Raw genomic sequence first — 16,104 nt, forward strand, 5'->3', positions numbered from 1 at the left:
CCTCTTCTTTTCTGGATTTAGTTTGGGGATCCGGTGATGTGTTGATTAAAGGAGGCACCACTTATAAGGGCTTGTCATATTCTCGTTTTTAAGTTCACAAAGTTGGATCACAAGCGTCGTGCGTTATACTTTATGGTGGGACGCTGGAAATGGAGATCTTTCCCAATTCCCATATTTCAGCTTGGCTGGGTGATTACGTCTAGAAGGGGTTGGGATCGGTGGCAAGTGCGAAAGATGTAGATGATGGTACTTCTCCGTGCTGTGTATCCTGGTCCATTCAATTGTTTACCATTGATTGATGCACAAATGGCGGGGAATGGATTTGGGCCATGGAAACTCATTTTTAAGATCAGGAGTTGCACCTTGCCAGGATTTTTCAACGCGAATATTTCAGCTAGGAATTGATACACAATAAAGCTAATATATTGCTTTTTCTAGGCCAAGATAAAGGGCACCAGAAATTCCCAGCAACGCACGTCATATATAAATATTGATGGAAAATATCAAATGCTTCATTTATATATGTTTCGGCGGATCTAGACTTTTTTTTTAATATATATATATATATATTATTTTTGAAATTTTTGCATACTTTAGTATCTAATTTAACTATACATTATACATTAACAAATACATGAATTTGTTTAAAAAATTATTCATACACTGTGACTCCGACTAAAATGCACATATGTACAAAAACTACTTTTATGTAATTAAATAAATGTGTTTACTATAAAAAAAAAAAAAAAAAAAGTATAAAACTCGTTTGGGTTCTGCAGTTTGGCAGCGAGTCAACCTACCAACCCATAATATCATAACATAAATAAATGTTAACCGGTGATGAATTAAAGAAGTCAAAAAATGACTAAATAAATAAACTAAGAAGTTATATGAGCATAGTAACTTTTGTAACGAGAAGTATTGGTGGGAGAGCTTCTATTGCGTCAATAACACAAGTTAAAATCATAGAACATACAAGTTTAAATTTTCTTTTTGGGTTTTCATCGAGACTCCAATCAATAAAATAGTTGATCTAGCTATTGAAATGGTGTATTAGTTCGAGCCACTTATAATTTCCTAGTTGTGGTTGAGGGGTTTCCTTTCTAGTTTTGGGTCATTATTGACCAACTCATCAAAGCTTTAGACTACATGTTGGATGGATTGATTTAATTGAGTCACAGTACTTGACTCTATTTAAATATATTATTATAATAATATATATATTTTATTTAAATATATTATTATAATAATATATATATTTGTAAAAAAAAGTATATCTATAACAAAGAAAATTTAACATTCTACTTGAAAATTACACCAAGCAATTTAAGATGGAGCTATTTTTAAAATTATAAAAATAGTTTAAATATGCAAAAATAAAAATATTTTTTTTTTTTGAAATCCTTGTTGTCATTTGATACAATAAAATCCTAAATAGCTAGATATCCCTTATGGGGTATGCCATTTGATGGTTAGTAGTCAAAGGCCACCTAAAGACCTAAATATTTATATACATCCCTGCTAAAAATATATACCATCTCATAAATAGTGACACCAATTTTTCTATTTTTTACCATCCCATCAATTTATGGCATACACCTAATAATAACTATTTATAATATTTATAACATTCATTATTTTATTTCTAGGTAAACCAGCAATTTGTATTATCGCATAGAGAGATGCGCAAGGAGAGCAAACTTATTGTACAAATCAATCAAAAAAATATTGTGAAAGATTATATAAGATTTGAATGATGAAAATATCATTTTCTCTTTATGACATCCTATAAAAAAATTATGACAGCTCGAGCAGGAAGTCATAATTTCAATGCAGGATGTCATAATATCGATCCAGGATGTTATAATTTTTTCAGAAAAAAAGATATATTTTTATTATTCAAAATTTTAAATAAAAAAATAGAATTACAAGCATTAAATACGTATTAAAAAGCGGTGGCTATGTAGTCCAATCGGACAAGATGATGCACCCCATGTCGGATTTTCTATACCACGGGCGATGTACAAAGAATTTCTCTATTTGGGAATAGTTCGTTGTTCAAATCTTATATATCAGGGACTTACAACTAATTTATCTTACACTTAGTCATCTTTTTATATACTTTTTAATTTTTTTCTCAAGATCCATCTGATTGGGATTAATCTAGTATGAGAAAGTAAATCTCATATTAAATTATCATATTTTATTTAAAAAATGGAAGAGAGATGGTAAAAGAATCGATGGATCTTGTTGTGGTCACGAGTCAATGGGTCGAATTGCTCGGATGACTGGATTGACTTAGTGCCCATATATGTAAGGTATTATCCATTTTAGCAGTCAAGAGTATTGTTTGCTTTAGCTACAGTCAAGAGGTCGAATTGCTCGAATGGCTGGGTTGACTCCGTACTATCACACGGGATCGCATGATTTTATCTTTTAAAAAGCACCTCATGTAGGTGAGAAAGTTTAAATTCATATAAACTATACTCTCTCTTAACTCATAATTAATGTGGGACTAAAAATGTCCTTTCCATCTATACCATAATAGATCTTATGTTTATTTTTTGGAAAGAGAATGTAAAACAAATACCGAGATCAGTATTTGATAATTTTTTGAATAATAGTAATCTATATTTAATAAAAATATTCTCAATAATGAGACATTGATGATAATAACAATATCGAGAAAAATAAAGCTTAAAAAATAGAGTATATACATAATCATTAAATTTATTTTAATATTTTTTTTAAAAATTTATTTAATAAAAAATTTTTATAAAAAAATAAAATACAAATCATATTATGTAAAAAATTATGTGATTATAATTATTATATAAAAATTATCGGAGATGACTATACTAGTTTAATATTAAAAAATTATTCTATATCGATGGATAAATTTATAAATTTGGCACTATTTTTATACAGAGTTACTTCTATTCAAACATAATATATATTTTTTTGATATCATTTAGGGAGTAATTTTTCTGTTAATCAAATACAGTAAAAATATATATTTTTTCATAATCATTTTTTTCAGATCAATAATTACTAGAAATCGTCAGATTTGCCGGACTTCCTTTTGGAGTTGTATCCTAATAATACCTAACAAAATCCGACTAATTAATTAGTTGGTAAGATGTAGCGCCGACTTCACATAAAACTGAAAAAATATGGATCTCCAACTAATTTTTCACATAAATCTCTCAAACGTCCCTCCCCTCCCCGATCCTTCTTATTCTCCTCCTCAATCTTCTTTCAAAACTTCCAAAATCTCCTCAAACCATATTTCCATTCTTAGATATAAACTCAAACCGGAATAACCTCTTTTCCCGCCTTCTCCCCAACGCCCCTTTTTTCCTCTCCCTCGCCGGCGAGCCCTCGGAGCCCCTCGCCGCGTGTCGACCACCGCAGCGGCGGCGATCTTGCCGATGGACGGCCGCGATGGATACTCCGACTCTCCATCACAAAAGAGAGACCGAAAGACTTCGTCGGGGGAGGTTACGAAACATACTATTAAATGGGGAGCGACCAGGAGAGATTTCAGCTCCGCCGTTACTCCTAAAAATAAGAAGCAAAAAGGAATAAATTCTTAAAAAGGGTGATCATAGTTTGCAAGCAACAACCCAATAAGGTATTCTTCACAAATTCTTGCTTCTACCCTTATTTTTAGTGGTTTTCGTTCTCCTTACGATCTAAATAAAGCTCCTCTTCCTTTGCCTCTCTCTCCTCAACGTTCCCACCATCTCCCTTTCCCATCTCTCTAGTTATTGCATGTAAGGTTTCCTCCCCTCGCCATAAATTGACAGGACTGGAGTCGGGAAACCTTCCTTCGGGGTGGAACCCACACAAGCATTCCTGAGGTTAGTTCTTCGTGCAGTGAAACCAACGCAGCAATTCAGCCTTGATATTTTTTTTCCCATTTTGATTTAACTGATTTGATTTGGTATAAGATGATACCATTTGTCTTAATTTATAAATTTATAAATTTACTTGGGGTATCGATTTTAACGATAAAGGCATGGATTTTTATTGCATGAATGAAAGGATTCCTCGAAGGAATTGGAGGTAATGATGTGGCATCCGTTTCTGGTTCTCTTGCTGCTGCATGGAGCTTCTGCAGCTGGGGATCAGTTGGCGGCACAGCCCGCACCTGGGGACCCTGCGAATGCAAAGCCAGCAGCTGCGAGACCCCAGGCGGCAAAGTGGAAGACATTGAGCGGTATCTTGATGGCTTTTATTTGATTTACCGAATCGTTTTCATTTCTTTAGGTTCTCTTTTTGTAATGCATATTTTGAAATTCTATGAAGAAAACATATTTTTTTCATGGTTCTATGGGTGAAATCTCTTGACTAGGATAGGTTGGTACGGTACAATCTGGGGCTCTCACAGCTGCCGCTCTGTAATTCATGATAAATGGAATTCACTTCTGTCTCATTCAAAAAGTTTTGACTGCTATTGGTTGCTCTATTTTGCTAGGCTTTACATTCATGTGTTATTGCATGACATATTGGTTAATTTCCTTTGAGGCTGGTGCCACGGTCAATACTATGTCTCGACTTTAAATTTGCATGCAAAATAAATGTAAAATAGATGGATAAGGTTTTACATTATCGCCTGGAAATGTTGATAGAGGGGACCACCATTGGGAGTTTCGATTGTGGAGGTCGTTGTCTGATTACATAATACGTATGCCATCCAATCTCTAATATGTGGGTTATTTAGGCTGTTTCAGATAATGGGGACTACAGTTTGTCTTGTTTAAGATCTTGTCATGATTAATATTAGTGATGTGTGAGAAAAACAACATAGCATGTTTTTTTTTTCTCCTTTCATCTACAACTGCCACCACAATCTGTAACTTTTTTGGTCATGTTAGTCATTTTGACCTGTTATAAATGTTAAAATTAAAATTTAGAAATGCATGTGTTTTAACTAGATAACTAGATAAAAGGGGGATTATGAAAAATATAATATTAATGTGTTAGCTCATGGAACAGGAAATTGAGATCTATTATCTTGATGTATTAATAAAATTATTTTCACTTTCATGTGCAGGTAATGCTCCATTGGTCATAGCACGTGGTGGCTTTTCAGGGATCTTTCCTGAGTCTAGCCAGTTCGCATACCAGTTTGCATTGGCAAGCAGCTTGAAAGAAACTGTTCTATTGTGTGATCTGCAATTGACCAAAGATGGGGCTGGTATTTGCCTTTCAGATTTGAAGCTTGATAATTCAACAACTATATCGAGTGTATTTCCAAAGAGAGACACAACTTACTCTGTGAATGGACAGTCTCTTAAGGGATGGTTTTCTGTGGATTTTACAACGGATGAGTTAATCAGCAATGTCACAAGTAAGTACATCATAGTTCTTGTGCTTCCAATGGGAAATTTGTCAGCAGTTCTATTAGTTCCTTGGATGATTTTAGAAAACAAGCTACAGTTTGGCAGTTCTTCTACTTAAGATGCATTGTATTTTAGTAATTAATCAGCACATTGTGTTCATTCTAGAGGCAAAAAAAAGGACGTTATTGATATAATTCATGAGCTTGAATAAAATATAACTATTGAAGCAATGCAAAAATATCTTTCTGAAACAATGGTTTATCACCTGGATTCTGTTATTCATATATTGTACTGAGTAGGTTCTGGAATGGTCTTACAGTATAGATGTGTCACAATCTCAAGAGAAGAAATGGGCTCCATTACTTGTTAGGTGTTACAGATGCAGCATATGTACACCATATGCATGCAAAAAAGTGCTAGGAAACAGATTCAAGGACACATATAATGTTTTCTTGGTACTTTCTATGGAAAGCACGACAAAGGGCAACTTATGCATCGCCTTTGTTAAATACCTTTTTGTCAACTAAACTTATGGAATTGATAAAAACAGTCATATTATTTGGAGGGTAAATGTTCCTGTTCATCAGTTTGAAACATAATTTTTCTTGAAGGTTAATATTTAGATCTAGATTCTAGGAATTTGTAGTAGGTTCTTAAAATTCAGCTATCAATTTCATTATAATTCATATAGTAACCAAATTTGTTGCTTGATTTTTGATGAAATTTGAACTTTAGACTGACTATGATCTCACTGTTATGCTGCTCTTATCATCCCAAAGCAATTCAAAATATCTTCTCTCGGCCAAGTTTATTTGATGGCAACCTGCCAGTATCCTTGCTTCAGGAGATCTCAGGGTTTCACCCATATCAGTTTTGGTTGAATGTGCAGGTATGTTTTTTTGTTCCATTGGTTATCATTTCTTTACCATAAATAAGATTTCTTTTTCTTCCAGCTAATGACTCTGCATATATTTGGTGACTAAATTCCAGCCTAATTTGTCATAGAATGTGTTAGCCTATTTTGAGGTCTCTGTGTGCAAAATTAAGAAAATAGCAGAGATGCCTTGTTACTTCATTCTAGAAAACTTCTGGCTACTTGGTCAGGAGTCTCTCTCTCTCTCTCTCTCTCTCTCTCTCTCTCCCTCTCTCTCTCTGTGCTATTGTATTCTGCGGCAAATTTTACATAACTTGGTGTATCATTTTGATGAACCCTATTGCATTTGCTCAGATCTGAGGTGGTGTAGGCATTACTTCCTTATAAAAGAGATTCTTTATAATGCCATACTCTATTGTTATCAAGCTGAATCTTTCATATTTACATAGAGATATGATATGCCCTGAATATCAATACTGACCTGATGTTTACTCTTACTTCTGTTGCAGTATGACATGTTCTATAAGGAACACAAATTGGACCCAGCAAAATTCATATTAACAGCATCAGAAAAAATGGACTTTGATTACATCTCTTCTCCGGAAATTGGTTTCTTAAAGAGCCTTAATGGGAAGTTTGGGAAAGCCAAGACAAAGCTCATCTTCCGGTTTCTAGATGCTGATGCAGTCGAACCCTCAACTAATCAAACATACAGCTCAATCTTAAAAAGTCTTACAGCAATCAAATCATTCGCTTCTGGAATTCTTGTTCCTAAAAGCTATATTTGGCCTGTTAATAAAGATAAGTATCTAGAGTCTGCTACTACTCTTGTAACAGATGCTCACAATCTAGGACTAGAAGTGCATGCATATAATTTTGCAAATGACCAGCCTGCGAGCTACAATTACAGCTTTGATCCTACAGCCGAGTACTTGCAGTTTATTGATCACTCAGACTTCTCTGTCGATGGTGTGCTCACAGACTTCCCTTCCACAGCATCAACAGCTGTAGGTAAGTGTTCTTTCTACTCTTTCAATAACTTTCAATATGATCCTGGATAAAAATATATATAAATAATCTCTGTACCATGGAGAAATACTTCTGTTGAAATTTGCATGTATATGCAGATTGCTTTTTAAGTGTTCGGCATAATTAACTTCAGATAATCCTTTAGGAACCAAGTCTTACTGTCAGGAAATGTTTTAGAGACTGCCTTATACTTTTATGATGAGGACAATCATAATGTTCTACATCTTTATTCTCTCTTTGAGCTTCATCAATTTTTGATATTACTTGCATCTCTATTTCTAGTATTCTGGATTCATTTTATTTTAATTTTAAGTCTCTTGGCTTGGTTGCAAAGGCATTGGTCAGTTGTCACATCAAATAAGGATTTTACATCGCACCTCTTTGTCCATTCTTTTCATGGTTATTCTGTTTGATGCAGCTTGCTTGGCACATAACAAGGATAATGCTGCTTCTAACAAAAGTGAGCTTGACATCCTTTCTCAGGCTGTTGTCATGTTGTTTCTCAATGTCCTTTTGGTGCATTGTACATGCTAAGACACACACACTGGCTATGAATGCAGAGAGACCACTAATTATAACACGCAATGGTGCAAGTGGAGTCTTTGCTGGATGCACTGATCTTGCTTATCAGCAAGCAGTAGAAGATGGAGCCGACATAATTGATTGTTCTGTCCAGATGTCAAAAGATGGAGTGGCCTTCTGCTTGGATTCAGCAGATCTAGTGGGAGACACAACAGCAATGGATTCTTTCATGTCACGATCAGCTTTGGTGCCTGAGATACAAAAGAACAATGGAATCTTTTCATTCGATCTCACATGGAGTGAGATTGAAAGTTTGAAGCGTAAGAATTTCATCCTTTTGCTTTAGTGTTAACCTTGATGGAAATGGACATAGATTATCAGCTGAATCTGAGAATAGAATGATGAAAAATGCAAAAGACACAGATGAAACGCTCATTTGTGTCGTGCGATGTGTAGTTTTCTGATTGTAAATGACCTTGATTCGCTGTGGGACAGCAGTACATTGCTCCATCATGGTGAGATATTCTCAATAGATGATACCCAGAAGTTAAGAATTTAATTAACCTGGCAGATCCGGGATTTTATGTTCTTGATTTTGAAATATCATTTACTTCTTCTAATCAGATATGTGTCTCATGTACCTTTAATAGTGTCCATGGCCAGTACCTTGATTTTTTAGTATCTGCATCCATATATTTCTGAAAAATCCACTGTCTAGCTCAATAAATTATGATGTTAAATTTGGTGCTCAAAAAGTAATGAGTCCATATTTTAGGAATACATATTTAGTCTAAAGAGGGGTGGCCTTGATGGAATGAGTTATATAATTATGTTTATCTTTCTATCAACTGGGAAATTATCTTTCATTCACAAAAGTTTTTTTATGCATAACATTATAATTGCTATAATCATTTTAGGAATTAATCAATTTGTAATAATGATATATATGTCTATCGAGCTTTGTCATTCTGCTGGAATTGACTGCTGAAACCGTTCTCCTATTTTTGTGGAAAGTCTTAAAGAAAGATGTAGAAAGACAAGATTTGAATTATGGTACTAGATTCATCTCTGGCCTACCCATTACGAACAAAAGAGCAAAATCAAAACAGTCTACCTATTTAGAAATTGTGAACATAAAATGTTTTTTTTCGCTAATTAAACATCAAATGTTTAGTGAGCTTCTGATAGGATTCATTTTCTATTTATATATAAACTTGTTTTTGTGCATTTATAGTTGCAATTTGAGAGGATATGGTTCATTCATGGCCCATATTCTGTGAAAATGATACTCAAGAGAACTATTTATCAATTAGCTTATATAAGCATCATCTTATGAATCTTGAAGCAGTATTGCGGTATTATGCTACCTCATTGATCTTTGGGTCCATTTTTTTCCTGGCAGCTTTGCTAGCAAATCCATTTTCTAGCACTAATCTGGTGAGGAATCCAGCTGCAAAAAATCAGGGCAAATTCATGACACTGGCCAAATTCTTGGACTTTGCGAAGACCAGCACTGTCTCTGGGATCCTAATCAGCATTGAGGTAAGTCTACATTCTCTATATTCCATATGATAGTAATTTCTTGGGAGCATTCTCTACTAGATGGAATATTAGTTTATTGAAATAGCAGAGCATTTTGTGCATCTGCAAATTATTTCAATACATACATACATATGCATGCATGCATGTTAGAGCAAAACTTTTTATTAGAATGGAGTCTATTCTCAATCGGCAAGCCAGAACTGCTAAGTTGTTCTAGGGAAGTGCCATTATTAAGAATATTACATGCATGGATCTACACTTCTGAAATTTATATTTATAGGAGGCTTTAATGCAGGTAGGATTTGAGTTGGACTTGGTCTCTGATTGTGATGTTCTCTGAGATTATATTCCTTTCCAGTAAAAGTGCTATAGGTACGTGCATATATAAGTGAACTGGCATGTTCAAGTTTGAATAAGGGTATTCTCATTCCTTTGCAAAATTGTTTTGAAAGAAAATGACTGTATTAAAATGAAGTCTATTCTCAAACAGCAGCCAAGTTCTGCTAGGTTGTTTAGATGAGATGTCATTGTTTTGAAACAGTAATGTACATGGATCCAAGGTTTCGGAACCAGAACTGGGGTGATATGGGACTGTAACTGTAGTATTGATGCACAGTACACAGCACTGTGCTTGCACCTCCAGGATTCAACTAAGAGAGAGCAAGAACAGGGGGAATAGGGAGGGAGGAGTGGGTGTACCTCTGACCTTTGATACACAACCTTTGGCCTTTGATCAACCCTTTGAGATCTATGGCCCTATGCCTGTCAAAAACTCTGTTTGGAGTGGAAGACATCATGGGTGATCAATGGAGACGATTGGTGGAGGCAATCAGTCAGAGCGACATGGTCGGGGGAGATCTTAGAGAGAGAGGGAGAGAGAGGCAAGGAGAGAAGATGAGATAGACTGGGACAAGGGTATGGGATAACTGGGGTATTTTGTATGTGGGATTGGTTCGGCTTGGCCGCACCTGATCAATATTGGTAAAACCGGTTGCTTTGGCCCGGTTTGGTCTGGTTCATTTTCTATTGAATTTCAAAGGATCGAACCATCCTGGGTCAAGGGAAGTTTGGTAAGGTACGGGGACCATGCCGGCTTTGGGGTAGTTCGGCGGGCCTAGCATGGTCTACATTTTTAAATCAATTACTGATTGGAGGTTTGAGCTTTGAAACGGAATAGGGGTTCGGTTTGAATAAGTTCAAGGTTGCAACATTCTCTAAGATATATTCCTTCCTAGGAGGATTGCTCTAGGTACTTAAGAGAAAACCATCTTAGATTTGCTCCATGCCACTAGCATCCCACACTTGCATCAATTGTCAAGTGGAGCCCATGCAAAAGGGTTGCGTATGTAACCTTCAACATGTTTAGTCATTTTTCACCTACACGACCAATTATCTCTAGCACCAGTTCTTGTTGCATAAATTTACCCTATTAGTGTTGGACTTCTGGCATCTGAATTGCTACCTTTTCCCATACTGGTTATGGGAATGCTTTTGGGTTCATGGTCACACAAGATTTTGTGTCCAACCACTCCTCCATTATTCAGTAGCAAGTGGAGATCCATACTCAAAATGACTGGTTTATCGAGATGTGTGTGTGCAAACTTCAAGGCATCAAAAAGTGGATGATGGTTAACAACAAACAGGACCTGTGCATGGCCATACACCTAAGACTTGTTTTGGTGATCAGAGGCTTCGGAAGGTGTCTTTTTCTACTGGACAATGGTCGAAATGATTTGTCACCTCTACCTAAAATCCTTTTTATTTCATTTGGCACTACCAGAAAATCCTATTTACTTGTCTAGTTTATTTCTAAAGAATGTATGCACTTTGATGTATAAGAGCTGAAGATAAGAGACTGAATCAAGTTGATCTTTTAAAACCAGTTCAAGCTATGGGACAGAGAAGGTAATAGGGATTTGACTAAGCTGTTTTTTTGGTAGGATCATATTGTGATGGAACGAAAAATATGGTTCCTTGTTTTCTGTTGTATCCATTAGATAAATTTGCTTATAGCCTGTGCATGCTGAATCTTAAATACAGCATACTTCCAACTGAATATTATCTACAATTCGACGAGAATTTTGAAATATCAAATTGATCTATTCTCTATATGTGAAAAAAAGAACTTGAGTAAATGACAGATTAAAAAGGTATGCATAAATGTTAAATTCCTAAAACCTTGAGGTTCCTGTTGTGTGAACCATCACAATCACCAGGCCAAGTGGTAATGAAATTTATATATCTAGAAAAACAAGAAGTCAAGTGAAACAACTATCTACTATCCTGACACAACTGTATCGGCTATGTGGTGCTAAGTTTACTAATCCAGATCATCTTACAAGCCAATCATCATATATTATGCAGAATGCTCCATATCTTGCTTCCAAGAAGGGACTTGACATAGTTAATGCAGTCTCCAGTGCCTTGATAAATGCCAGCTATGATAAACAAACCACTCAGAAGGTTCTCATCCAGTCTGATGACACTTCAGTCCTCTCCACGTTCAAGAACAGTTCCAGCTACAAGCGAGTTTTCAAAGTGGGGGAGACAATAAGTGATGCTTCAAAATCAGCTGTGGATGAGATCAAGAAATATGCAGATGCAGTTGTTGTCAGCAAAACTTCCCTTATTGCTAGCTCAAACTCTTTCCTTACTGGTTTTACTGCAGTCAGAGATAAGATGCATGCAGCAAACCTCTCTATCTATGTCTTAGGGCTGAGGAACGAGTTTGTAAGTATACCTTTTGATTGCTTCTCAGATCCACTTGTGGAAATGGCTACTTATGCTGCAGGGCTTGGAGTTGATGGGATAATAACTGAATATCCTGCAACTGTTAGTGCGTACTTCAGTAAGTATCTAAAAATACAAGGGCAAGTTTACTTTCATAACCACATAAGAGCATGAACTTATAAAGATAAGTGTATTATGTATTCATAAATATATTTGCTCTGCTCAACTTCTAGAATATTTTAATTTCATCTGTAGATTTTATAGTTTATTACAGCTACTCAAGAAATCATTACTTAGTGTTTATCATGTTTTCTACGTTTGACTTTCTCAAGTGTACTAATCATTATTTCATTCCTAAGAAATCTATTTCTGAATTTGATCTAATTCAGTATCCTGTCAGGTTGTGGTCCATTATGATTAGTGAAGAATGTGTTTTGCTACTTTATCGTTGTTTGTGTTGGAGCATATTGTTTGTTATATGATCCTATGCATTCTTGCCGTTACACCCATTAAAAAAAAAAAAATAGTTATCTTAGCTTCAGAATTTCTGACAGAAGCTTCCATGCTTTTTATTGTGCTTTTTAAAAAATTTAATCAACCAAACTTATGCTTGAACTTCCTCCATGGAGCAGAGAGGTAGCATCACCCAATTCACATCTGAATTAAATTATTATCAATACAGTTCCTCAAGTAACATTTTTTGAGGATACTTTCTCAAGGAACATAATACTCAATATAATTGCTCAGTGGTCTCTTTCTTATCTTCTCTTGCATTATGCAACTACAGCAACATTCATAGATTGCTTTATTAAAATCAATTGTATCTTCTGTAAGTGCTTGTCATAGTGGTTCTTCTTGTTATTGCCACTGCTACTTCCACACTCAGGCCCAAGCAGCTTCCACACTCTCTGACCCAAAGCATCTCTGGTTCATGTTCTTGTTCCTACTTCCTGCAGTCGTAGTTGTTTGTAGACTTCATATAATTTTGTTGCCAATCCTTATGCCCCAGTTTGTCCATTCACTGGCAAAGTTCTTCTCATATGACTATTGTTAGTTGATGATGCTACTGGTGTCATAAATCATAACAAAGAAGATAACTAGGCTAGGTTGTAAATTTTCTTTTTTCTTGACTCCCCTAATCACCCATAGATTTGTAAATTGTTTATACCAAAGAAGATGGCTGGATATCTTTTGATTACTTATATCTGAGTGATTCAAAGCTTATGGTCCTTCAAATTACAAACAGGGACAAACTAAACTGCATATTTTGCAGGGAGCCCATGCTCTGATATGGAAGCCAATTTGCCATTCACAATCTTAGGGGTGGAGCCTGGTTCCCTTCTCAAGGAGGCTCAACCAGAAGTACTTCCTCCAGCCCAAGCCCCTGCCCCTGCTCTTGATGCTGTTGACATTGTGGACCCACCACTGCCTCCGGTTGTCAAAATCTCCGAGACGGCACCGGTTGCAGCACCAGCAAGTTCTCCAACTCAACCAAGTGGTCAACCAGCCAATGCGGCAAATGCTGCTCTATGCCTCCTAACAGTGATGCTCAGTTTCATTTATTTGAGCTATCAGTGATAAGGCAGGCCTTTGCATTGTATTTTTCTTGTTGTTGCTTATTTAATTTAATTTGTAATCGTTTTACAATGTTTTCTGAACAAGCTGGTTCTGTATCAAATTGACAGATTTATACTAGATCAGATCATTGAAGCATGATTCAACTGTCGTAAGTTTTAGATATGGCTGCAGCAACATGAATTCTTTGAGCAAGCTGTATATAAGCTTCAGTCACTGGGATAATTTATTTGTGATGGAAGGTTCTTGTTGGTCTCAAAGAAGTTTTGAAGTGCTTTGCAGGAAGGCCAAAGATTGCTTAAAGTGGCAGAGATCATTAATCCTTATAGAGAGTTAGACAATAGTTGCCTTGTATGACTGTACATCTATGAACGCTAGGTGCCTTCAGAGTACAGCTTCAGGGCCCAGTGAGTTTTCTTTCCAAGCTTCTTTAGCCAAGGTCTTCTACGCTCGCATTGAACCCACGGTTGAGTCCAAATCTGACTGCTGTATATCTAACCTGTCATTGAACCAAAACCCCATCCATGTCTCCATGATTCTTCTCTATGTGGCTGGCATATAATATTATGAGATACATGGTTGGCGTATACTTTTCTTTAAGAAAGAAGGTTGGCATATACTTGAAATAAAACCTAATACTTTATCGAACTATAGATGATTGGATACTCAAATACGATACAGTTGGCCTGTAAGGAACTAACATGCAAAGGACGAGCTGCAAATGACCCCAGATTCTTATGTGAATTTATTGGTTGCTAGTTGGAATTTTGCTGTTTTCTTCTTTTGGAATCATCACCTCACCATGATACTTTTCTTCAAGGAAGAAGGTTGGCATATACTTGAAATAAAATCTAATGCCTCGTTGAACTATAGATGATTGGATACTCAAATGCGACATAGTTAGCCTGTAAGGAACTAACATGCAAAGGAACTAACTATGTACATTTATTGGTTGCTAGTTGAAATTTTGCTGTTTTCTTCTTTTGGAGTCATCACCTCACCATGATACTTTTCTTTAAGGAAGAAGGTTGGCATTTACTTTAAATAAAACCTAATGCCTCGTCGAACTATAGATGGTTGGATACTCAAATGCGACACACAGTTGGCTTGTAAAGAACTAACATGCAAAGGACAAGCTATAAATGACCCCAGATTCTTATGCGCATTTATTGGTTGCTAGTTGAAATTTTGCTGTTTTCTTCTTTTGGAGTCATCACCTCACTATGATACTTTTCTTTAAGAAAGAAGGTTGGCATATACTTGAAATAAAACCTAATGCCTCGTTGAACTATAGATGATTGGATACTCAAATGCGACACAGTTGGCCTGCAAGGAACTAACATGCAATGGACGAGCTGCAAATGATCCTAAATTCTTATGTGCATTTATTGGTTGCTGGTTGGAATTTTGCTGTTTTCTTTTTTTGGAGTCATCACCTCACCATGATACTTTTCTTTAAGGAAGAAGGTTGGCATATACTTGAAATAAAACCTAATACCTCGTCGAACTATAGATGATTGGATACTCAAATGTGACACAGTTGGCCTGCAAGGAACTAACATGCAATGGACGAGCTGCAAATGATCCCAGATTCTTATGTGCATTTATTGGTTGCTGGTTGGAATTTTGCTGTTTTCTTTTTTTGGAGTCATCACCTCACCATGATACTTTTCTTTAAGGAAGAAGGTTGGCATATATTTGAAATAAAACCTAATGCCTCGTCGAACTATAGATGATTGGATACTCAAATGCGACACAGTTGGCCTGTAAGGAACTAATATGCAAAGGACGAGCTGCAAATTGTTTTCTTCTTTTGGAGTCATCACCTCACCATGATATTCATAAAAGAAGAGAGGCACTGGACAAGACTATTGTAACAAATGATAATATGCAAATGATTTACTCAGACATGGCTTCAAACTAGAACTAGAAATTATTGTCTAGTCTCAAATGCCCTCTGTTTTGTCATACATGATTGCCTCAAACCCGGATCACTTGGGTGGAAGCCTAAGCCCGTTCCAACTGGGCTACCGCTTCGGCGGTGCCACTTCTTCACTTTTAATATGATGTCATGTAATGAGACCTACTGCTTCACTTTTATTCTAGAGATGGAGGATATTTATACATATCCTTATGTTAAATTTGCTCTACTCTCGATGCAATGGAACTAGTTCAATATTCTTTTCTGAAGGGCTAATCCGAACCTCCTATCTTATACCTACTCGAGGGCGGATGCCGACAGGACTCGAACTCATGTCCCTTTGCCCAAGTGATAAAAAGGTGATATCATCCGAGCAAGCACTTTATGGTAGAACTAGTTCAAATTAGCACAAGATCGTGGAACACACTTTCGTTCAAAATTACCCCAGAAAAAGATTTTTCAAAATAAAAGTTTTGCCAGCAACTTCCACACACAGCTTCCGCAACTTGGTTGCCCGAGCTCTTTCAGAGTTGCCAATGGTGTTCTCATGCAAGACTTACAAA

At 36.1% G+C, this 16,104-nt stretch overlaps 1 protein-coding gene across 1 annotated transcript; it reads left to right on the forward strand.

The window, feature by feature from the left end:
* The first annotated feature begins 3,211 nt into the window (after positions 1-3,211).
* LOC105060993 (glycerophosphodiester phosphodiesterase GDPDL7) lies at positions 3,212-13,758 on the forward strand. Its single transcript, XM_010944900.4, has 11 exons — positions 3,212-3,634; positions 3,768-3,863; positions 4,048-4,222; positions 5,060-5,356; positions 6,128-6,237; positions 6,732-7,233; positions 7,670-7,711; positions 7,812-8,093; positions 9,176-9,315; positions 11,680-12,163; positions 13,319-13,758. The coding sequence occupies exons 3-11, from the start codon at positions 4,072-4,074 to the stop codon at positions 13,621-13,623; spliced, it is 2,313 nt and encodes a 770-aa protein (XP_010943202.1). The 5' UTR covers positions 3,212-3,634; positions 3,768-3,863; positions 4,048-4,071; the 3' UTR covers positions 13,624-13,758.
* The last annotated feature ends 2,346 nt before the right edge of the window (positions 13,759-16,104 follow it).

This window comes from Elaeis guineensis, chromosome 1 (assembly GCF_000442705.2).
Source record: "Elaeis guineensis isolate ETL-2024a chromosome 1, EG11, whole genome shotgun sequence".
In the NCBI taxonomy this organism is placed as follows: Eukaryota; Viridiplantae; Streptophyta; class Magnoliopsida; order Arecales; family Arecaceae; genus Elaeis; species Elaeis guineensis.

Bases quoted from the DNA above. Each gene is read 5' to 3' on its own strand.
- LOC105060993 (XM_010944900.4), top strand. From the start codon at position 4,072: ATGATGTGGCATCCGTTTCTGGTTCTCTTGCTGCTGCATGGAGCTTCT. The intron at 4,223-5,059 runs GTATCTTGATGG...TTTCATGTGCAG, and splicing joins AAAGTGGAAGACATTGAGCG to GTAATGCTCCATTGGTCATA. The intron at 7,712-7,811 runs GTGAGCTTGACA...CTATGAATGCAG, and splicing joins TAATGCTGCTTCTAACAAAA to AGAGACCACTAATTATAACA.